General features: G+C 35.2%; 3 protein-coding genes and 1 pseudogene across 4 annotated transcripts; 3 read left to right on the forward strand and 1 right to left on the reverse strand.

Annotated features, from left to right (window-relative positions):
• Positions 1-1617: 1617 nt before the first annotated feature.
• On the forward strand, positions 1618-5210 carry LOC140983807 (prohibitin-1, mitochondrial-like). Of its 2 annotated transcripts, XM_073450959.1 has the most exons (7): positions 1643-1746; positions 1871-1959; positions 2071-2258; positions 2892-3008; positions 3616-3786; positions 4196-4408; positions 4678-5210. In XM_073450959.1, the coding sequence occupies exons 3-7, from the start codon at positions 2082-2084 to the stop codon at positions 4855-4857; spliced, it is 858 nt and encodes a 285-aa protein (XP_073307060.1). In that variant the 5' UTR covers positions 1643-1746; positions 1871-1959; positions 2071-2081; the 3' UTR covers positions 4858-5210. The 2 variants fall into 2 exon arrangements, with proteins under 2 accessions (XP_073307059.1, XP_073307060.1); XM_073450958.1 differs by lacking the exon at positions 1871-1959 and having other exon boundaries at positions 1618-1746.
• Positions 5211-5977: 767 nt separating this feature from the next.
• On the forward strand, positions 5978-8553 carry LOC140983964 (uncharacterized; annotated as a pseudogene).
• Positions 8554-8820: 267 nt separating this feature from the next.
• On the reverse strand, positions 8821-13309 carry LOC140985214 (uncharacterized). Its single transcript, XM_073452993.1, has 3 exons — positions 12386-13309; positions 9712-11876; positions 8821-9626 (listed from the first exon to the last, which is right to left on the reverse strand). Exons 1-3 carry the CDS (start codon positions 12838-12840, stop codon positions 9238-9240), a joined length of 3009 nt encoding a protein of 1002 aa, XP_073309094.1. The 5' UTR covers positions 12841-13309; the 3' UTR covers positions 8821-9237.
• A 2707-nt stretch (positions 13310-16016) lies between these two features.
• On the forward strand, positions 16017-16921 carry LOC140984319 (protein DMP7-like). The gene is made up of 2 exons (XM_073451635.1): positions 16017-16375; positions 16610-16921. The coding sequence occupies exons 1-2, from the start codon at positions 16055-16057 to the stop codon at positions 16919-16921; spliced, it is 633 nt and encodes a 210-aa protein (XP_073307736.1). The 5' UTR covers positions 16017-16054.
• Positions 16922-23322: the final 6401 nt, after the last annotated feature.

Raw genomic sequence — 23322 nt, forward strand, 5'->3', positions numbered from 1 at the left:
GAACGTTAGAGTGTTTTTCATCGGACACTCACTGACATCACTTAGTGTGCTTCGTGATGTTATACTCACTAAATTAATTTTTTTGGACTCGTTCGAGTATTAACCGATCACTCAAAACTCTATGGACTACTTGGATTTCCTCCGTAATATCAATTTTTGTCTACATAAAAATGTTCAAATTAAATAGAAAATCTTACAATTCAGTTATATTTATAAAGTAAGAAATTGGAGTTCTAAAACTATGATGGAGAATTTGTGAATCCTGTTGTTGATGTTTCGAGTACGTACGTCGATCCTGATGGTTTACGAGAACAAAAGCTACAGATGAATTCAAAAAAAAAATAAAAAAATTATAAATTTTTTTTTTCTCTTAATTAATATTTGATTAGGTTATAACTGACTATTTTTAATGTATTAATATATTAGTTTACATTTTTAATGAATTATAATTAGAATAATAAAATAACTATGAATTCTTGATTAAACCGACGAGACCTTGACCTAAGGATTATGGTTGAGACTAATATTGCAACTGGAACAATATCTTCCTTATTTCTGAACATATTACTATTGTTGTATGCGTGGTAGAAGTTTTAGCTCAAATGCTTGTTGAACCGAGCTAGAGTGGTTTTTGTAAAGTTTTACTAATTAAATCTTCTAGTGAAATTTTTCTGAAAACGATCAAAATTTCATAAACAAACTCTAAGGTTTATTATTTTTAGCCATTTGCTTATTTGATCTGATCTTCTTGTGAAATTATTCATTTTAGTTGCTCGAGTCACTTGGTCTGATTAGAAAACTATTTCAAGCTGCTAACTCAATTTTATTTGCAAAATTTACTATAATTGTTAAATAAGTTTATTCACGCATTTTCAAACTAATATCATCAATCAATATTTCATAATTAAGTTTTTTTAGAAATTCATTATCAATCGAAATCATAACTAATTCATTTAATCTTGTTGGAGTCATGATTGATCTCAAACAATATTTCAATTTCAATTTGGAATTTTTTTTTCCTGCAAATGTAACAGTTACCATAACCACCCCAGGGATGCCCCCGTTGATGGTGGTCTGGGTGGGTCAGTGAGTCATTTGAAAGGCATGTGGGAGAGTAGGGGCCGGGCCAGACCGGACTGGACCGGACCTCCTTTGAAATTAAAATTGGGTCCTTGCACGGAGCTTGTGAATGAATTTTGCTGTTATTTTCAATGTTTTTATAATCGAATCAATTTATCTTATAAAAACGATTCAGCTGGACAATTGAACCGTTCAACCGAATTTTGATTCAATCTAAGTTTGGAATTTTTGGACTGATTTTGATTTATAACTGGTCACATTAATTAGAGACACGAATATAAGGAAGCTCCGATTCAACCAATTAATTACTTTGGAAATTGATATGGTGCATATCAAATCTTACACACATTCTAATTGTGCATTGAGATACATTTAATTACTAAAATAAATGAAATTAAAAAATAATTATACTTATGATTGATATGCTAATGAAAAAAAATAATAATAATCACTTAATTATAAATTAAAAATATATTATTTGATAATTAAAAAGAATTTCATCTTCATTCAATTTCATTTCACTATAAATAATGTTGTCGAAAAACCTACAGGTAAACCTTTCACCCTTGTCCAAGTTGCTGCCCACTCAAACCCTGATTTTGTAGCTTTTTCTTCGTTTCCATTTCTGTCAAACATACTTCTCTTCTCACCGTTCCAGCTCTCGAGGTATGCAAATTTCTTTATACGTATCTGTCTCCGTAATCTTTAACCTGTGTAATCTCGTTATTTATTTGCATTCGATTCAAGTTCGTTAATATTGCTTTTATTTTTTAATTGAATTTTTTGTGAGGGGATTTGGTGAGGGTGCGAATAAGTTCTGATTTTAGTGGAATTATATGAGCCTTCTGAGTTTCTGCATAATCTCATTTTGCGATTGAGGTGTAGTTGGGGCTGATTCAATGAGATATGATCTTCATTTTCGTTATAATAATATGTTAGATTCAGTATCCGACATTTGAGTGAATAATTGTGCATTTTCTGTACATGCAGGGGTTTACGATATGAATTTGAACAATGTCAAGGTACCGAAGATGCCTGGTGGAGGTGCAGCATCTGCTGTGATCAAACTGGGAATTGTTGCTGGGCTTGGCATCTATGGAGTTGCTAACAGTCTCTACAATGTTGATGGAGGGCACCGTGCCATTGTCTTCAACCGTATTGTTGGTGTCAAAGATAAGGTTTAGCCGTTTAGCCTTGCCTTTATCTAGAGGATTATATTATATATTGCATATCTAAACCTTATCTGTATCTATAAAATTGTCGTTGACAAGTTCAAATGTCCTCTGGAAAGGACCTGTTCTATCTTATATCTATGGAAAATATACGGGACTTTAGAAAAAAAGATTATGTCCAGTTTATGCCTTTTGTTAGTAGCTTTTACTCCTTATGTTGCATATTCTTTGATTGATGCTCCCCACCATGAACTCAAAGCTCTGAAAGAAATTGAATATCTATGACACAGCAATGTACAAATGATTGTTGGTGGCCATGTTAGGATGCTGTTGATCAAGGGTTATCAATAATCATACAGTTTGAAGCTTGACATGCTTTTCCTGCAAAATGAATTGCTGAAACTCGGATAAAAAATACTGTCTTATTCAACGTTTCCACACTTTTATTTTGCATCGATTAATAAGAACATGTCTTACATCGGAGGCTCATCATGCTCCCATATATACTTCTTCAAAGTTTGTAATTTCGTATTTTCATACTGCTGTCATGAACCCAAGTTCCTAACTCTATTACAACAAGTTACCATATCTTAAATATTTTTTAAAAATCTTTATTCTATGAGATGGCTTGACGTGCAGGTGTATCCAGAAGGGACACATTTCATGATCCCATGGTTTGAAAGGCCAACTATTTATGATGTTCGGGCACGCCCACATCTGGTGGAGAGCACTTCAGGCAGTCGCGACCTTCAGATGGTGTCCCCTATCTCTCTCTCTCTCTCTCAAATACACAGACGTCACACGCACACACTCCTACTCCAACCCCCACATTCGTGATATCTTATGCAGTAGGGCCGGAAATTGCTGAATGATCTTGGAATGATTCGATGTTCACTATCTGGTTTGAAATAATTGTCTTATTTATTGTTGCCATCTTTTTTGAATTGTAGTTCAAGGAACATAGAAAGTGGTTTCCATAAATCACTTTGGATTAGTTTTGATGGATGTACTGTTCTATTCTGTTGAAGTACCGACCATTTATCTATTGATTTTCTAAGCAGAATTTTGTTTTATTTCATAGTTTACTATGATCTTAAAAACTTTATGTTTCCGCATTCCGGTTGCCTTATGTACCTGCTTTCAGCTAAAGTGCTTGATTTATTATTAATCTACATTGAATAAACTTCTATTAATATCTTTCTGGGAAGTTCTTTTTAGCTTCATGGCTTATTATGTTGCGGAAAAGAACCTTTACTTAACCAACTGATGATATTTTTACCCCTCCACCTGATGACATTTTTGGTGCCGCCTTGGTGGGGATTCCTGAATTTAAAACGTTTAATCAACTGTTTGACTGTTTCAGGTAAAAATTGGTCTTCGGGTTCTTACTCGCCCTGTGCCAGACCAGTTACCCACTATTTATAGAACCCTTGGTGAAAACTACAATGAGCGAGTCCTGCCTTCAATTATTCACGAGACACTGAAAACTGTGGTTGCCCAGTATAATGCTAGCCAGCTTATCACACAGAGAGAGGTAAATGGCTAGGCTAGGGATATTTGTTCTTTTTTCTTTCCTTTCTTCTAGTGGAGAATGGCTGCATTATGCGGTTGTTACAGTATGTCAGCAGCTGATTGACCCGTTCTTTCCCACTTTTAGAATTGAATATTCTCAGGATTTGTGATTTGTTTGCGAAACATTTTGTTGTATTTTACTTATGATGAATATAAACACTTGTTTCTTGATAAATAGAGACTGCAACTTGGATCTGATGAGACCCTATTGCCCAAGTTTGAATGTACTCGAAAAGTTTAGCATATCCTCCTTTCGTAATTGGCTTGCATATACATTGAGGTTATGATATTATATGCATCGAGGTTATGATATTATATGCAAATTCTTGATTACATGGAATTAGAATTTGCAGTAATTTTATTGTATATAGAACGTGAGTAGGGAAATACGGAAAATACTGACAGAAAGAGCTGCTTATTTCAACATCGCACTGGATGACGTCTCCATTACAAGCCTGACCTTTGGAAGGGAGTTCACTGCTGCAATTGAAGCCAAACAAGTAGCTGCACAAGAGGCTGAGAGGGCCAAGTTTGTGGTTGAAAAGGCCGAGCAAGACAAACAAAGTGCTATTATTAGAGCACAGGTAAAGACAAATCCACCATACATCGTTATTTTTTGAACACCTATTCAAGATCGGGATGTTGCATTTTCCAATTAAATTTAAAAAATGAAATGTGCATCTACATCTATTCCTTTTTATGCTTGTCCTGTGGTATCCTATGGTACTACGAGGTCAAGCTGGAGCTTTCTCCAGAGCAATTTTGTCCATTGCAAATTTTTTTTCAATCATTTTCTTCTTGGACTTGTGAAATTTTAATTGATCATTGCAAAATTCTCTCATTCGATTACCAGGGAGAGGCTAAGAGTGCCCAGCTGATCGGTCAAGCTATTGCCAACAATTCAGCTTTTTTAACGCTCAGGAGAATCGAAGCTTCTAAAGATATTTCTCATACTGTTGCAGCTTCAGGCAATAAGGTGTATTTGAAATCTGATGAGCTGCTGCTGAACCTTCATGATCTGAGCAGAACATAAAAGGAAGTAAGTGGACAAGGTGGATAAAAACTCTCTGTTTGCTATCGAATTAAGATTTTCCGCACAACTCAGCAGTTAAATGAACAGGAGTCACTCTGGTTAGAGTTTGTATCATTTGACTGAACTCCATCCAGTCTCATAATACGAGATTCATCAATTACATCGTTCTAAACTGCGTCACAATGTCTTAGATCTTAATTATGGGCACATGTAATCTTTAGACATGCATACTATTTAATTTTTTGCTCATACTCTGCCAGACAAAATTTGATGGTCTTGGATGTGTTCTGTCTCATCATCCCAATTGGATAATTTACATATCATGTCTGAAAAAGTATTCGAGTTTTATTTCACGTGTGATTAATGTGTCGATCGTTCTATATATGTGAAATGTATTCGGAACATCGAGTCCATCTTAACTGTGTTCCCTCACCCTAGAATCTAGAAAACACAAAATACTGCACCTGCAAACTCTTTAATATTTGTAACTGTTAAAGCACTAATAATTTACATGGTATAGTTGTTTTGAGACCTATATTTATTATCGGTTGAGTTATTGGTCATATCATGACTGGATGGACCTGACTTCATAAAATTTGTTGCAATTATATGATTAAAAAAATTGTTATTTATCAGCATAGATAAAATATGATATATGTAACGCTTTACATGATATGGGAACATAATTCTATCCACACTTGACACTTTATTTCGATTTGATAGAATGAAATTTTAATTATTAGATGAAATATATATTTGACTTAATATCTTTGATCAATCCTTGCTTTTCTTTTAAAAAAATAGTTTAACAAATATATTCCCATGAAATTGTACACTAGCCTAGGCTTCATTCATCTTCAAACATAGTTGAATCAACGATCCACACATCGACATAGTCCCAATAAGACGAGGTTTATCTCTTTGGAACATGGCTCAAAATACACCCAAAAATCTTGAAGAAATGCCTCAGTTGGGAATCAACCAGAACGACGAACAATTTCAGCACCCATGATTCACTCATCACGAATCTTGCTCAAATCCTCCACATATATCTAATTTTAACCTTTGAATTGGGATTTCGGGAGCAACGTTACTTCAAATGGAACTCAAGACTTAAGCAATGATCACTCCCGCCCTTTTAGTACAAGTGCCCATTAAAGATATTAGTGTTCAATCTTTGTTTAGTACTCAACACCAAATTATAAGTCATCAACCATCATCTGCAACCATGTCTGCCACAGCTTTACTGCAGAAAGCTGCTCAAATTGGGGCCACTACAAGCGATCCAAGGAAAATTTGGATTCAAATCCAATGACAATACTGTTACAGTTCAAGAAAATAGCTTTGGTCAAGTGTGCAGCGCAAGTTCAGTAAGTAGTGAGCTTTTGAGTGCTGAGGAGAATGGTCTTTCTGCCTTGAAACAGCCGCAAATGTACCCCTCAAAAGGCCACCGCATGATGAATGAGGAGATTTCAGTGGGGGAAACGAGGGATTTTCTTGGAGTTGGGATCCAATCTCTTTGTCACCCACCATCAATCAATGGATTGGACGTGATTCTTGAAACAGTGCAAAATGACAAGCATCGGGGACCAAATAACATGTTTATCAGCATACATCATCACCAACGAATTTCAACGGTTTTACAAATAACTTGAAGGTTGATATCAGAGATGGAAATTATAAAGTGGCGTACTACTTTGATATGCTGAGAGAGAATGTGTTGGATAAAGAAAAGGGGAGGAATTTAGTATTTGTAAACTTTGCAGAGAAAAAAGTAGCATTGAGTGGTGAATGAAAGCAAAAAGATGCCAAAGAATTGATAGAAATTTAAAAATAAAAAGTTCTAGAGGTACTTCAGGAAGAGTAGATCCATGCATATTCTACTGAACCCATGAAGGATGTTCCCTTTGAGAATGGTGACTCTATTTGTTTCGTTAAAAGTTGGCATCTATAGTGGGGGAAAAGGAAGGAGGCCCTTTGGACTCCACTATTGCTATGTTGTTTTCTTCTCAAACTCAAATAGGAAAGCCTAATTGTGGTCTAGCCTAGGGATACATAATTCATGCATGTTTTGATCATTCTACATCTTCAAATATCAGGTGGTGTCCAACTTCTTCTTTTTTTTAAAAAAAAATAAATAAATTTTGCAGAGAGTAACATATATATGTTGGGCGGCTTATAACAAGAGGTGAGTAAAAATACCGAATTTTCAGTATATCGAGATTATCGTACCGAAAAAATGCCGAATTTTCAGTATACCGAATATTTCGATACGGTATGGTAACAATGCGTGTGGATTCAAGGATTTGAGTGGATTTGATGTCAAATCTATACTTCAAATCTATTATATTCATTTGATTCAAAATTAGAATGAAGTTGTGTTAGTCAAGTACATTTGTATACTTCAGTTTCAAATTCACTCCTCGAGTCATTCAAATCCTTGGATTCACTGTGACCCTTGCACTTCCCTTTTAAACTTCAATAGCAAGCGCGGGGTTGAGCCAGGCCTTGGATTCGGCGTTGCAGCCATGGGCGTCTCTTTGCTCGGCCTGCATGATACTGTTCTGACAGACATCGCTTCGGTTATGCCGGCGTTGAAGCACAACCTGAAGCGCAACAAGCGGGTGTTGAAGAAGAACCTGAAGACAGCTTAACTGTATTAGGAGTAGATGCAGTTGTTGAAGCCGCCGTTTGATTTCTTGATCGCGACGGACGTGGTTTACATTGAGAGGGCTGTGGGTCTGTTGATCCAGGCTATGGAGGGTTTTCTGTCGGAATAACGGCGTTGTATTGCTAGGGTATCAGTGGAGGTCTCCCGAAGCGCGTGAGTTGTTCCGGGAAATGTGTGCGGCGGCGTTTGAGGTGGAGAAAATTCCTCCCGAACATTTGCATCCAGAGTACGCTTACGAGGTGACTGACGTTTTTGTTTTCACGAAGAAGAAAATGGAGGAGTTGGTTTCTTGATTGATTCTCGAATTTAGTGAGAATATTGTAATTTATCAATGCACAAATTATCAACTTAGAATGATTGAAATGTTTGGTTTGGAATTGATGATGAAAAGCTAGTGAATTATACTTCATACATTTAAACAAATAAGAAAGAAATCACTTCATCTTGATATAAAATTGCCTTTGTATCAATAATCCTCGTTACTTAACAGAATGTGTGTAAAGGTGAAGTCTTTAGCTGTTTCCTACGACAGATTGGGAATTTTGTTCATTTCTCTGTATTGTCTTTATTGTTCATTGTAAGAGACTGACCGGAAAATTCCCTACTATTTAAAGCCATGATATGATGTCTGCCGAGTGAATTAAAAGGGCCGATTCTACAGTTTTCATGTCACGGTCTGGCTGTTCAGATCTCTAACCTGGTCCGTGTAAATTGGGTGACTTGATCATCTAGTTTTTGTCATATATGTTGTAGACTCAATCCACTGCAGATTCCTGTAACGTATTTTTAAGATTTAGTTCTGAAATAGTATGTTGTGGTACGAAATCGATAACTGTATAGATATATCGTGATGACTACGCTGTGGAAATTCCTTGAATGAAGTTCCAATAATTGAAACAAGAGCTAGAACATAGCAAAGGAGGGTATTTCCTTAGTACGTACATACCACAGGCACAGAGACCTTGAGAAGGGAATTTGTTTGTAGTGTGTAATATTTGAAAAGCTCTCGCCTTTGCTTGATCAATTTTATGATTGTTAAAAATGCAGTGCGTTAAGTAAGTTAGGAGCAACCACGAGGGTAATGGTTGTGAGATATCTTTCATAAGAAAATTCTGTGTTAATTGAATTAAGATTTCTGACGACATTGGGAACCCAGTAATTGTAAGACAAGCCGAGCTAATCTAAATTTATAAAGGATGAAACTTGAGATAAATCTTGTATACATGTTCTGTAAAAAGCCACGAAATTTAGATAGCCATTTTCTATTCTAGGGGAGCATAAGGGGTCTTTTACCCGACGACTTGTGGTTCTTAATATTGACCCCATATGACACTGTCACGACTACATTAAATTTTGGAAAAGATGAGGCCCCATCTCACCAATGGGCAATGAGAGTCTGTGGTTGTGAAAATTGAGAGGTAAAAGCACCAAGTCATAGGCTACCAAGCTTGTGACGTGACACCTTACCTGCAATTTTTAAAGTCATCCATATGAAATGGAAACGGATTTGATATCCACGGGACCAATCAAAATATCTGTTCAAACTTCAGCAAAATGCCTGATATTCCATATATACTCCACTAAATTACAATTCCTTGCATTCAGTACTCAATTCTTCCGATCGATTTGAATGAGACCTTAATCAAATTTACTATCAACACTTCTTAAAGAAATCAGATTCCCTAATTGAAAAGAGTACATAAATATATTCATATCAAACTTCCTTCCTTACATTCCTCTTCACAAAAAGAAGGGAACGTCTCAGTATCTTTTTCTGCAATTTTGGGCATGCAAACTCCCGATTCTTGCAGCATATTAACCACTCTGCGCATAGAAGGCCGGTTATTTGGGAGGGAACTGATACAGAGTAGCCCGATGTCGATTACCTTACAAATGTGTTCTTTGAATCTTGAATCGAGGTTCGGATCAAGCACATGTTCGACTCCTTTCTGCTCCATTATAGCACAAACCCATGTTGGTAAATCTTTCTCCCCAAATTCTCGATCGATGGGACGTCTTCCTGTAACCAGCTCCAGTATGACTATACCAAAGCTGTATATGTCACTCTTTTCATTGACATGGAGAGTGTAAGCATATTCTGAAATGGGTATTATATGTTAGCTAGGACAGAACATTGGCCCCAAGATGTAAGCTTAATGAAAGACTGTAAATCATGTCAATACCTGGTGCAATATAGCCACAGGAACCAGCAATGACGGACATGGACTGGACTGCCCTGTTAACAGCTTTGACAAATTTGGCAACTCCAAAATCTGAAATCTTTGCTACAAAATCTTCTCCCAACAGTATATTGTTGGATTTTACGTCCCTGTGAACGATTGGAGGAACACAATCATGGTGCAAATACGAGAGCCCTTCAGCAGAATCCAAGGCAATCTTGAACCTCCTTGGCCAATCCAAAAATCGATGCTTATTACTATGCAGCAAATCTCCTAAGCTCCCATTAGGCATATATTCATAGACAAGAAGCTTGCAATTAGCAGCATTGCAACAACACCACAATCTGACAATATTCTTGTGCCTGATTTGCCCAAGCGTCTCAACTTCAGCTTCAAATTCTCCTTTATCAGAACTGACAACACCAAAACCAGTTCCATCCTTGTTTTGTCGGCCCCACAGCTTCTTAACTGCAACCGTCTCTCCGTTTCGAAGAATAACTCTGTACACTTTTCCAGAGGCACCAAATCCAATCACGTTGTCTTCTTTAAGACAATCGTTTATTTCGAATTCACTGAAGCAGAGCGTATGGAAAGACGTCCATTTTGTTATAGTGGCCCCTCTTTGCATTTTCTTGATGCTCTTGTATTTCAACCCAAACCAAACAACCCCAACAAGGAAAATAACTACAGCTGTTGCATAAATAAACCTTAGCATCCACGAAAATACTTGGTTTCTGTACCCCTTTTTGGGTTTGCAATAACTGGCATTATCGATACACAGACCTGGATTACCAAGAAAGCTGTCCCTGTACATCCCCTTAGCAAAAAGAGGAGGTATATTACCTGAAAGCTGATTGTATGATAAATTTAGTATATTGACCTTCAGATTCTGGAGTGACATTGGAACTGGTCCAATAAAGTTATTCTGTGAAAGATCAAGATAATTAAGCGACGGCAGGTTCCCAAGTTCATCAGGGATATAACCAGATAATCGATTGTTAGCCAAATTAAGCTCATTCAGATCCTTCATGGAATCAGTTCCCTTTGGAATTCCACCAGTTAGTTCATTGTTACTAAGATCAAGCCTCCCAAGTTGCCGTAAGTTCACCATGGAACCAGGGATTCCCCCAGTAAAATCATTATCACTCGCTGAAAACTCAACCAAATTCTCCAACGACCCAATTTCGTGAGGTATGCTCCCAGAAAATCTGTTCTTCGATATCAAAAGGGTTGATAAATTTTTTGCACCATATATCATTTGTGAAATACTTCCTGAAAAAGCATTGCCGTAGAGTTCTAGCAAGTATACGTGAGGCAAGCCCCAGAACTCGGCCGGAATTTCACCATAAAGCTGGTTGTTTCGCATTCTAATCCGGCTTAAACTCTTGCATTTCCCAAGATTCTCAGGAATATTCCCTGAGAATGCATTGTTGATCAAAACTAACTGCTCTAAAGCTCCACGATGGCATAAAAACTCCGGAATGGGGCCCGACAGGTAGTTGTTTGACACGTCCAAAGTTTGCAAAGCCGTGTTCTTGCCAAGTTCATGCGGTAACAGACCCGTGATTCGGTTTCCAAACAATTTGAGTTCATATAGATTCGGAGAATTAGCAATGCTAGAAGGGATCAAACCCTCAAGATTGTTCTCGAACAAGTTCAAAGACTCCAGAGGTAAGTCACACAGATCAGCAGGAATCATCCCAGTGAATTTATTCATTGAAGCATCCAATCTTTTTAAACCAGTCAAATTAGACCACCCCGTTGGCAGATTCCCATTAAAAAGGTTGCTATAAAGCTCGATTTGTTCGAGGCTCTTGAGCTCAAAAATAAAACTTGGTAGTGATCCTGCGAGTGCATTACTGGTCAAGTCAAAATTCCTGAGTCGATGCAGCCTGCTGAAACTCTCCGGAATCGAACCAACCAACTGACAATTAGAGAGCCAAAGCTCTACAAGATTCGTCAAGTTGCCGAATTCTCGAGGAAGTTGACCAGGTGAAAAGGGATTGTATGCCAGCATGAGAACTTTTAGGCTTGTTATATTACCAAGAGCAGCAGGGATTGTGCCATTTAGCAGATTCTCAGTGAGTATAAGAGTCTCAAGCTGTCGGAAGTGACCAAAATTTGCAGGCAGCGAGCCAGAAAAATTGTTTGCCGCTAAATTTAGATATCTGCAACAAAATATCAATCAGAAACATGCGATTTAAAATTAGAAAAACGTATAAAATCTATGAAATTTCAAGAGCAAAAATATTAATCCAAATCCTATGCGTAATTTTTCTAAAATCTAGAAGTTTAAAAAAAATTAATTTCGATTTCCTCATTAATGAAGACGGCAAAAGTTGGTCCATCAGTAGTTAATAACACTAAATGAAAGACAACACCCTAATGAAACATGGCAACCCCACCAAAACAAAAGTCCTAAACGTCCATTCAAAAAGTTAACAAAACAAAAAGAAGTCATAAAAATTCAAATCAATTACGAAATCTCTTTCTTAATTTTGATTATTCCCAAGGCAGCACGCCGCCCACGAAAAAGCCAACTGCAGAAAACTGGACCCTTTTCTAGACAACTATTGTTTGATATGAATATTTACAGACTGATGAAAAGTAATCTGGATTGAAGTTTCTTGAAATTTTTCAATCAAATAATCAGTGAAACAAAGATTACTCTACCTACCTGAGAAACCGGAGTTCGGAAAGAGTATGAGGAATGGGACCAACAAGAATATTCTCGGAGAGGTCAATGTAAGTGAGATTCAGGCAGGAGGAAATGGATAGGGGAAGCGAAGAGCCGATGGAATTGTTGGAGAGTTGAAGAAAAGAGAGCGAAGGCAGGCTGCAGAAGGAGACAGGGAAAGAACCGTAGAGAGAAGAACCGGAGAGATCGACCGACACGACGGAGTTCTGGTGGTTGCACTCGACTCCGGTCCAGTTACACGGGGTAGCATCCCGATCGGACCAGCCGGATAGCGAGCCGGCAGGGTCGGAGAACGAAAGCTTCACCTTTAGGAGGTTTGATCCTTCTTGATTCAAGGCATAAAGATTGAAGACCAGAGTTAGAGCATGGAACAAGAGGAACGAAGCTGAGATTTTCACTTGCATGGCTACTTGTGATGATAAAAAAACACTCATGCAAAGAGAACGGAATCAAGAAGATATGAGTGGGAATTAGGGAGTGATCACTGGGCTTGAATTTATCGGATATTTGAAGGTGAAAGTGATGGTAACAAGTGTCATTCTTTTGGGGTGGAAAACATAAAAAAACACCATATTTTTAAGTGCAAGGAAACGGGAAAAATGTGCGGTGATGTAGAGTTGGGAAAAGGGGGAGATTAGTGGAATTGGAATGGAGTAAAAGAAAAAAGAACGAAGAAAAGCGTGAGGTGTTTTTTGTAGTTTATCGGGAAAAGAAGCGTGAAAAATCTTACGGGGAAGAACAAAAATGGGATTCGAACGGCGAGCGGGTTGTTAAATGTGAGCGTAGATTGTCAAAAGCGCGGGGTCTTTTTGCGTTTGATTGGGTGGCTTTATGGCTCATTCTCATCTGGACTCTTTGGATTTTTGCAATTCCAGTGTAACTTTTTGTGGAACCAAATCGTTAAATTTTACATCTTTCATCGTCTCAATTTTGTCAATTTTTTTCCTAAATATATAGTTCAGTTTCTATAATCGTTTTTTTTTAATGTTTAGTTTGTTTTTCCAAACCCAAACCAACCCAACAGCACTATCTAGCCCCGGCTACTTAATTGATGAATAATTTTTTTCTAAAAAAAGATTACTTTTTCCTTCTGTCAAAGCACAATGAAAAGTGAAGAACATCAATCACTCCAGAAGAAAAGGATGTTTTAAACACATTAAAACTCTCTTGTTGTATGCTCTGTGTTTTTGGCCCCCAAGATGCATAAAATTGCAATTAATTTTCTTTGCCAAAAGGCTATCTAGGACGAACTAGCGAGAGTGAATAATGGGTTAGGTTCATATATTATGTGTGTTGTTGTATGCACAACGATGTCACATGTCATATTTTGTGAGACAGATCTCTTATTTGGGTCATCCATATGCCAAGAGTATTAATTTTTATTGTGAATATCAGTATGGTTGACTCGTCTCACAGATAAACATCAGTGAGACCGTCTCACAATAAACCTACTCCATATTAATTCGAGTTTTTTTGCTTCATAAAAATTCTGGACACAGACAAAATGAGACCGAATTCCTCTGTATCAAATAAAATCCATAGTTACAATATCAACTAAATTGCGGGTTCGGATGTGAATATTATCCTTGTAAAATATTTGATTTATTAATTCTCAAAAGGAAAAGCTATATTTTAATAAAGTTGAAAACTGGTGATGTAATACTATTTGACTCCAACAAAGCAAAGTAATGATGGCGAGAAGTCCTATCTTAATTAATATTTTCATTTTACAACTGGCAATAATTCTTGTCGGCGATTTTTTTTTTTAAAAAAAATAAAATTGGAGGACACAAAAATTATTATGTGAAAGACATTATTAATTAATCTATTATCAATTTATCGAAACTGTAATGGATACAGAGTGTAAATTATTCTATTTACATTTTATATATAAGTCGGATTATCATTTATATTCCTACAAATTAAATTAGTTATACATTAAATACATACATGCATACACATGAAACAAGATTTAGGGCAATTTTTAATATAAAAATTCATGTAAGACAATTTCATAAATAAATTTTTGTGAGACAGATCTCTAATTCAATCTGATTCATGAAAAAATATTATATTTTATGCTAAAACTTTTTATTTTAAAAATGAATCAAATTGATTTGTTTCATGAAAATAAATCCGTAAAATCGTCTCACAAAAAACCGTTGATTCCACCAATAGAAGATTTGGGGTAACACTTGTCCTAGGTCTCGCCGGTGTTGCCTATAGGTTGTGATGCGCCTTGAGATGACTGTCGCCTGTGTCCCCCTTCTGACGGGGAATCCGATCTCGAGTCGTTGCTCTGCTGTGTCTACAGGCATCTTTGGAAGGTAGGTAGTGTGACAATGTATATGCTTTCCTCTACTTCATAGGACCTTTTCATCTGTTGCAGAGTTTGGTGATACTACATTACTCTGTATTTTTTTTAAAAACAAATAGTTCTCATCTTTGTATTTTAGTATATAGGAAATACTATTTTTATAAAAGAAAAACACACAATGGATCTATTGACTATAATTTTATCTTTATATTTATATTATTCAAATGTTTTTTTCTCATTCAAGTAACCGGACGGCTTATCCTAGCACTAATGAATTAATAAGTTAAAACCATTTTTAATATTTTTCTGCAAAGATTCTTTAAAAACAAAAAACACTTAGTTAGTTGTGTATTCATACAAGTTTTATAAATTCATGTTTTATTTTAAAAACAACACAAATAACAGTGGGAATTAAAATCATATTTGAAACTGTTTCCAATTTTTTTTTACTACATTTAATTAATGACATAGCTTTTGTTGTAATTAATTAGTACTGTTATATCACTACTTAGTTAGAGTTTTTTAAAATAAAATATCATAAAATTATATATTTTTATCAAATAATGCAAACGTTATCACTGATCAATTAGATACACATTTTTTAGAAACATTATTAAAATGTGAAATAACGTAATTAACACACACATGTGTACTTCTGATATGTTGCTCGCCTCCGTGTCCATCAATAAACTGACACTCATCTATTGGATGTACAATTTGTATATTCTTCATCACATCTAACAGATTAATGTCACCTCATTGGTGAGCACATAGGTTGACATGGTTGGTGGACATCATGACAGAACTATATGTATGAATTCTAGCTTCTTATACCTAATATTTTTCAATATTTCGATTCTGTATATATAAAGTAGACATTCTTGTTTCAGAAGTGGTGAATATGTTTAATTTACAAAGAGGAAAAAAATTAATTATTAAATTTAGAAGTTAATAACTTATGGTCCAGAAGTGATGGGAAAACCAAAACGGTCGAGAACCCTACAAATGTTCTGGTTGACAACGAAAATGAAAACTCCAAATTTATTTAATAGATAGATTTAGTGTCTCTCAAACATTTATAAACCTCGTTAACATAATTTAAAACTCCTCTTTGTAACTAATTGAAAAACCTTAATTATATGTATATTGTGTTCAAAGCTAGGACCACATCCATTTTACTCTTCACGATTCATGCATGCAAAAATCTTGAGAAACAAATATCAAAACCTTGATTATATTTCATGGAAGATAAATCTGAATTTTGAAAATCCAAACCGTATATTGATTTAAGCTCAGAACATTAACAGAAAGAAATTCTTACAAATATAGCAATGGGATCCCATGGAGAAGAAACAAAAACAGATGAAGATCTGCAATTACATCTCCTGGAGGAGCAAGCAGCGCCTTCAAACCCAGAAAAAACTCCGATGCAAAAGGCTATCCGGAAAGCCTTCAAGGGCACCGCCCACCTGGCTAATCTGCTGCCCACAGGCTCCATGATGGCGTTTCAGGTGATGTCGCCTGTCTTCACACATGAAGGCAAATGCAAATCATTCGTCAGCCAAACCACCACCATCGCCCTTCTTAGCGTCTGCGCGATCTCATGCTTCATTATGTGTTTCACCGACAGTTTCAGAGATGAAAGGGGAAAGGTACTGACACATATGAATATAACAGTGGCTGCCATTAATGACCGTTAGTATATAGTTGTCATTCCAAATATTACATAATTATTTTATAAACCATGGTTATTCAGAAGCCGAGAATACCTGGAATTTTAACATAGAAGTTAGATCTTTATTGAGAATTAATGCAATATTCATGTGTACGTGTTTACGTTTTATGCTTTATCCGGAACCAAATTTCGGTTTCTTTTCCTTGAAAAGGTAAGGTACGGAGTTGCCACCTTCCGCGGGCTTTGGATCATGGACGGCTCCGCCAGGCTTCCACCGGAGGAGGCTGCAAAATATCGGGTGAGTATCGCGGACTTTATTCATGCTATATTGTCCATTCTGGTGTTCGGAGCGGTGGCCATGTTCGATAAGAATGTGGTCAGCTGCTTCTATCCTACACCATCGGAGGAGGCCGTGGAAATTTTGATGACGTTTCCGGTGATTGTGGGAGTTATTTGTAGCCTGTTGTTCGTTCTTTTCCCTTCCAAGCGACATGGAATTGGCTTTCCTCTCTCACGCCGTTAACCTACCTCGAGTCACTTTCTTCTTTCTTTGTTTTTAGATATTTCCTTCTTTCTTATTTTTAGTTTTTTTATTTGAAGGAATGTTTCGATATTCGATTTGATGCATATGTTTAAAAAAATTGGGGTACTTTAAATTTATTTGTCGGATCTCGTTTAATTAGTACCTTTGACATAATTAATTATATTTTATATCATTTCTATTTTTGAATTTTCTAATTTAATACGTGCTGCGTATTGGAGAAGTTGTTTTTGATTGAATTTTCTCTCGAAAAAATTAAAAGAAATATGACAATTGTGTTAAAGAATAAATAATCGATCCATAAATTGCGCAAATTGTAATGGATATGTGAGAAAAGTCGATAAAACATGAAATTCGGAATCTCATTTTTTTTCACAAACATAAAATTTCAAAAAATGTAATATAAATGTGGCAAATATGATGCTCATGATTTAAAAGGGAAAGATTATTGATTTTCTATTGGAGAATAATTCGGTGTTTTTTTTAATATTTCACAAGATCATGATCCACCACGAACTAATTACATTTCTTTTTGTTTCTGAAAATCTTGGCATGTCTTATATTAATTGAAAAGGCTTTTATTATGCTACCAGAATAAGAATATATCAAAGGGGTAGATAATTTTCTTGACATATATATATAATCGATGAAAAATACACAAATTAAATATTACAATCCTTTATATAAAATCAAGCATATAAAATAAAAGGGATCATGCATGCATCTACAAAGAATGTTAAACAACCGAGGGTTGTTTATCGTTGTGACAGCAATCAATCCGACAGTTCATGTGTGGCGCTGAAGAAGAAGAATGCGCACTAGAGGACGATATGAAGAGTGAAGCGCTTAATGGAAACGACGTTTACACTGCCGAGTTTCAATTTTTTTTATCTTTCAATGTTTTAATTATTATGGTTGATTTCTTTTTTCTGTTGTTCCTGTGTCTCGTGTGTGTGATCTTATGTCTTTTTCAAGAATTTTATGACTCTTTGAGCTGCTTTGTAGCTAAACTTAATTGGAAAATTCACACTTTGCTACGTGAATGAAACGGTGGTTAATTGTATTAATATCAGCAACTTTGCACGTAGCTATAACTTTAATTTGCTGCGTTGGAGAGTAGAGCCCAAAGTAGGGACAGCTGTTCCAGGATTTCGGCGGGATTACCAATTTACCGTTCATCTTGAGGTTCTATATGAAATCTGAGCAGGGGCTAACTTTGTGCGTGGAGTTTAAAGCTTTGCCACCTGATGCATTTGGTGATCGTCGACAGGTACCATGGCCTTGGCGATGTACATCAAAGTGCAATTATGGTTCCCACAACAGTGAGGTTTTGCGTTTCTCATTTTTCAAGTTATTGAGGTGAGAACAAGGCAGAAGAAAATCTGGCTTAAGACGTAGGCACCCCGTGAATATGACATTTTTAGTTCGATGATAATGGCACACGAATGTAGAATGCAGATGATTTCAAGATGTTAATTTCTAGAAAATTATATGCTAGAATTGCTTTCGTCGTTGACATTTACCGATGATATGGTAATATATATGGGCAATCAATCAAATCGAATCCGCAATTTAATTAAATTGTCTTGCTGGAATGGTAAGTTGCAGTAAGAGCGTTAAGTTGAACTTCTTTACTTACACAATATTCTTACTAGATTGCATGCGCATTATTTGATACTACCTAAATATGAAATCAGTAATTGCAGCAAAATGGTCGTCACTTCTTGAATTTTTTTGTTAATTTCTGTTTGAAACCAAAATCATACAAGAAATTTGGTTTATTTAATTTGAGAGTGGCCAGAGAGAAAAAATGTGTAATTTGGTTTGTGTCATGTTTTCTTCTAAATATATAGTTCGTGAAACTCTGTCACCAACATCATATTTAGTGTTGATTCTTAATCTTGCTATCAGTATAACTGTATAAGTTAACCTTTGTGCCAATATAATCCATCCATCATCGTTCATGTGTTCTTATCTGGACTATTATTCCATCATTTAACTTTTATATTTCATGTTTGCAGTCTAATATAAGTAAATATGATGCACTGTTTAAGACTTTAAGTCCCTCTATTCTTGATCCACGTAGTTTATCGGTTTAGAAGAAAGTCGAGGCAAGCTTGGGGAGTTCATAGGTTAACCTATCTCTAGCTGGATACTTGCAACACGATAATCGGCTCGATCTGGAAATGGGTGTACCAGCTTGCCAAGGATCGGAGATGCAACATTTGACAGTCTCATGACTAATAAATTAATTATGATGCGCGTCACATGGCAATTAAAAGAAAATACGCATCTATACATATTTGCAGCAGTATATATAGTTTGTGTGATATTAAAAGCTTTCAATTGTACCGTTATCACCGACTATAGTTTTTGCTAAAACTGCAAGCGCTCGGTCCTACAATTACAATCAGATTTAAAGTCACGAGTTCGATAATTATTGATTACAATTAGTGCAATCAATGGTTCATTTTCTTATATTACTTACTATGTTTTCTATGGTTATTCTAACGATATTCTTAATTTTTTAGAAAAAATTATTAGTACAAGCAATTATTGATTGCTTCCCAAAAATATGGTAAAAAATATATATTAACTTGGAACTCGTGAGAAATAAATATATGACCTGGGTTTTATCATTAAGCAATATAATTTGGGAACTTGAAACACGTGTCTTGTGATTATCGAAATCAAAATGATACGAAACAATTAAATTAATCAATTATTAAAAGGTTAGTGATTAATTTCACAGCTAAATCTGGCTAGAGAGGCGAATTTAGCCATGATCATGTTGTACAGGCAAATTTTACCAAAATCTAAAGAGGAAAATTAATCACTAACTTTTAATAATTGATTTATCCCTTTTCCTCCTCCAACCCCACACATGTGGAAAATTGAACAAATCACTGAAGCTGTTGAAGTAGTGGTAGATGATCAGATGAATGAAGTTTTGATATTAAAATAGTCTAATGATTTGATATCATATCAATCGATCAAAGTTATGATTGGAAAGAAGAAGGGTCATATCATACATATCGAGTTTTAACAAGAAAAGCCCACTTACCAATTTTCTTGGATTAATACGTGAGAAAATACTTGTTGGGATGTTCAAATGATGCACTTTATGTCGCAACAGAAGATATGAAAATTTTTTCAAATTGGACAGACTTTGCTTGTTCCTGGACAGAACCTTGGGTCAATATCTTGGCAGCTCCCTTGCTCGAAAATGATGAAGGAATTGTAGCAGAAAGTCACTCTTTCTTGTAGCTAGTGGGACCGAAAATTTGGAGTGTTTAAAGAGGATTCTTGGTGTGATTCACCTCAAGCTCCATCCAATATTTTTAGGCTATAAGCAACCAGCTGAAAGGTCTCTCATTCATGGCTATTTATTCCATTTTAATATCATTATTTTACCTTTATTGTGTTGTTACAAGTCCATGAGACTGGTTCACCTTTCTCTCCTTCAACTTTTCGAAATATGGCTTGCAATGGGTGCCATATTTCCCAGGGTAGTTAATTATAAATATTTATTGATGTAAATGACTTGTAATGACCATGCACTTTGTATACCATGAATTCGGTTCTTCACAAAATGGGACAAGTACCTTTGTATGCCTAAAGAAGCAGGAGGTTTGGGATTGAAAAAATTGCGTGCTTTCGACAAAGCACTTCTAGCAAAGCAAGTAATGCGAATTATTCAATCCCCAAATTCAATTTTGGCGAGAATACTCAAAAGCAGATATTTTAAAAGCAAAGACAAAATGATGGTTGATTTTGGTTCTAAACCATCTTACGTATGGCGATTTCTTTCATTTGGCGCAGAGATCTTACGGAAAAAAAAAAAAGATGCGTTGGAGAGTAGGGAATGACAAATCTATAAAGGCACATCAAGACCCTTGGATTTCGGAATTTTCTGGATGTAGGAGTCATCCCAACTCGCTTGTGAGTTCAGATTTTAAAATGGCACGGTATATTCAAGAAGATGGGGTTTGGAATGAACAAGAAGTGAGACATTATTTTCCTACTGATGAAGATATTTTTGGAAATTAATTGTACACTGCACCTCCCCCATTAGGTGGAAAGTAATCTGGAATCTAAACCTCCCACCCAAGGCACGGTTTCTTTGGCGTGCTTCGAGAAATCTCATTCCGGATTCGTTGAATTTACTAGCTCATCATGTTCCAGTTAATGGTATTTGCATTTGTCTAAACTAAATTATGCTGCTCTGTGTCATGCTTTGTTATTTTTTCGGGATATAAAATATGTGTGAAGGCATACTGCCTTTCGGGAAGTTTTGAAAAAATTCAGGGGAGCAGATTTAATTGAGACTAGCTACTTTGCACACGCGGTGTGTGTACAGTTTTTTTTTATATAATTATCGAGAGATTAAAGTGAAATTTAACAAATTATCAAATGACTAAAGTGTTATTTAAATTGTTGTAATTGAAAAAAATAAAAACAAAAGTGTTTGTTGAAATAAAAAATAAAAAATAAAAACAAAAATGTAATATTGATATCACATAATGGCAAAATTGAAAGAGCCAAAAACCGACCAAGACACCATTTTTGTCTCTATCACAGAGATTCTTAATAATAGTAATAGATAACATCTGTGATATTAAAGCTTTTTAAGACCGAGGACTTCGAGTTGTTTATGGTTATGTGCTAGGCTATATGGAATGAAACATGTAAAAGAAACCATGATTCGTTGAATCACAAAAGAGATTTTAGAATTGATTGAGTAGGCTTTTTCAGCTAGTAACTTTGATTTTTTAATCTATTTTTTGGTCTTGAAGACAAACATGCTATGGGAAAATTAGGCTTCTGGTAATGTAAGTTAGTTTGTATCTAATCTTATAACTGGTTACAATTTGGTTTTCATCTAGTAACTTTGATTTTTTTAATCTATTTTTTGGTCGAAATCATTAAATCAAACTAATATTAAATATTTGACATCGATAATATCCTATATTGGTCATGTAACAATAATAAAACCTATATTACAGCTAAAAATCTACCTAAGCAAAATGAAAAAGTGTTTTTCTCCGATTTCGAAATATTAGTGATGTTATGTTTTAGTTTTTCCCATTATTTTTGTTTAAATTAATTTTAATGTATGTAACATATGCTTTATTTACATCATATGAGTCATGTAAGAGATAATCAATATCAAATAAGCAATATTCGTTGTATTTAAAGATATCGGGAAAAGAAAAAAATCCAAGTTACTTAATTAAAACTAAACTTTGACAAGTAGTTAATGAATAAAATTCAAAACATACCAACTTACGATACCAAATTTTGAATCCTCACATGCTCTTTACTTATTATGACAAAATTTACCAGATGCAGTGAAAATTGTCGAATCATTTGTTGTTCATATAATTTTTCAATTATTGCTTGGTTTGATCATATTGTACGAGCTACCCCATCTTTTTTTATTCCTTCACATGGGATATCAATCAAAGAATCGAGGACAATATTTATATAACGATCGATCGGACCCTATATATGCTGGTGGCGATAGAGACCATTTCGAGGAACGTTCGTTACGTGAAACGACCCATTGAAATAATAATGTAGATGCATAAAAAAAAATTCCAAAAAAAATTTGAAAGTCGATTTAAAGAGAAATTCAGACAGAATTTTGATCAATAAAATCTAAATTTTATGGTAGAAATTTCTTTAGTTTTAAAACCTGCTTTTTATGTGGTTCTTAATAAATTTAGCTCCATCTCTTTCTTTGTCCGTTGTTGCCATTATTGTTTTAACAAACTTTACAGTTAGGACCAGTTTTTTATTTTTTCTATACATCTTTGATTCTATATATATAAATTATTANTATATATAAAATGGCTTTAATAGCTAAATTGTTGGAGTTACGTTGGATGACAATATTCGTGTAATAATGGCTTTGAGACGACTTACTAATTTACCCAATATTACTATTCTTATACCTTTCTCGGACGGATGAGTTGTTGCACAAAGCTTGTATATTGTAGTTTACTACGTTTTCGTGATGTGAAAGTTAAGGTATTATTCCGATGATTTACTCACTAAACATCGAAGGGTAAAGTGCGAGTTCTTACGTCATCAAAATAAATAAATATATATATTGATATTCTTGTATTTCAGCTTTATTTTATCTTTTGAAGTTGTTTTATACTTCGGAATATGTTCTAACTTCAAATAATCTTCTTACCAGCGTCTACAAAAGCCAAAAATTAATATGGCATTTATCTAGAAACTTCTTCAGACTCGTGTTCAAATAATCACAGGTTTAAGCAAAATTAAATGCTCTTTAAAAAGCAAATTTTAATGTTTGATGTTTAATTAGACAAGATAGAGATGACGACAGATAAGCTATTTTCATTTTTACTCCT

Source organism: Primulina huaijiensis, chromosome 9 (genome assembly GCF_012295235.1).
Source record: "Primulina huaijiensis isolate GDHJ02 chromosome 9, ASM1229523v2, whole genome shotgun sequence".
NCBI classification, from domain to species: Eukaryota; Viridiplantae; Streptophyta; class Magnoliopsida; order Lamiales; family Gesneriaceae; genus Primulina; species Primulina huaijiensis.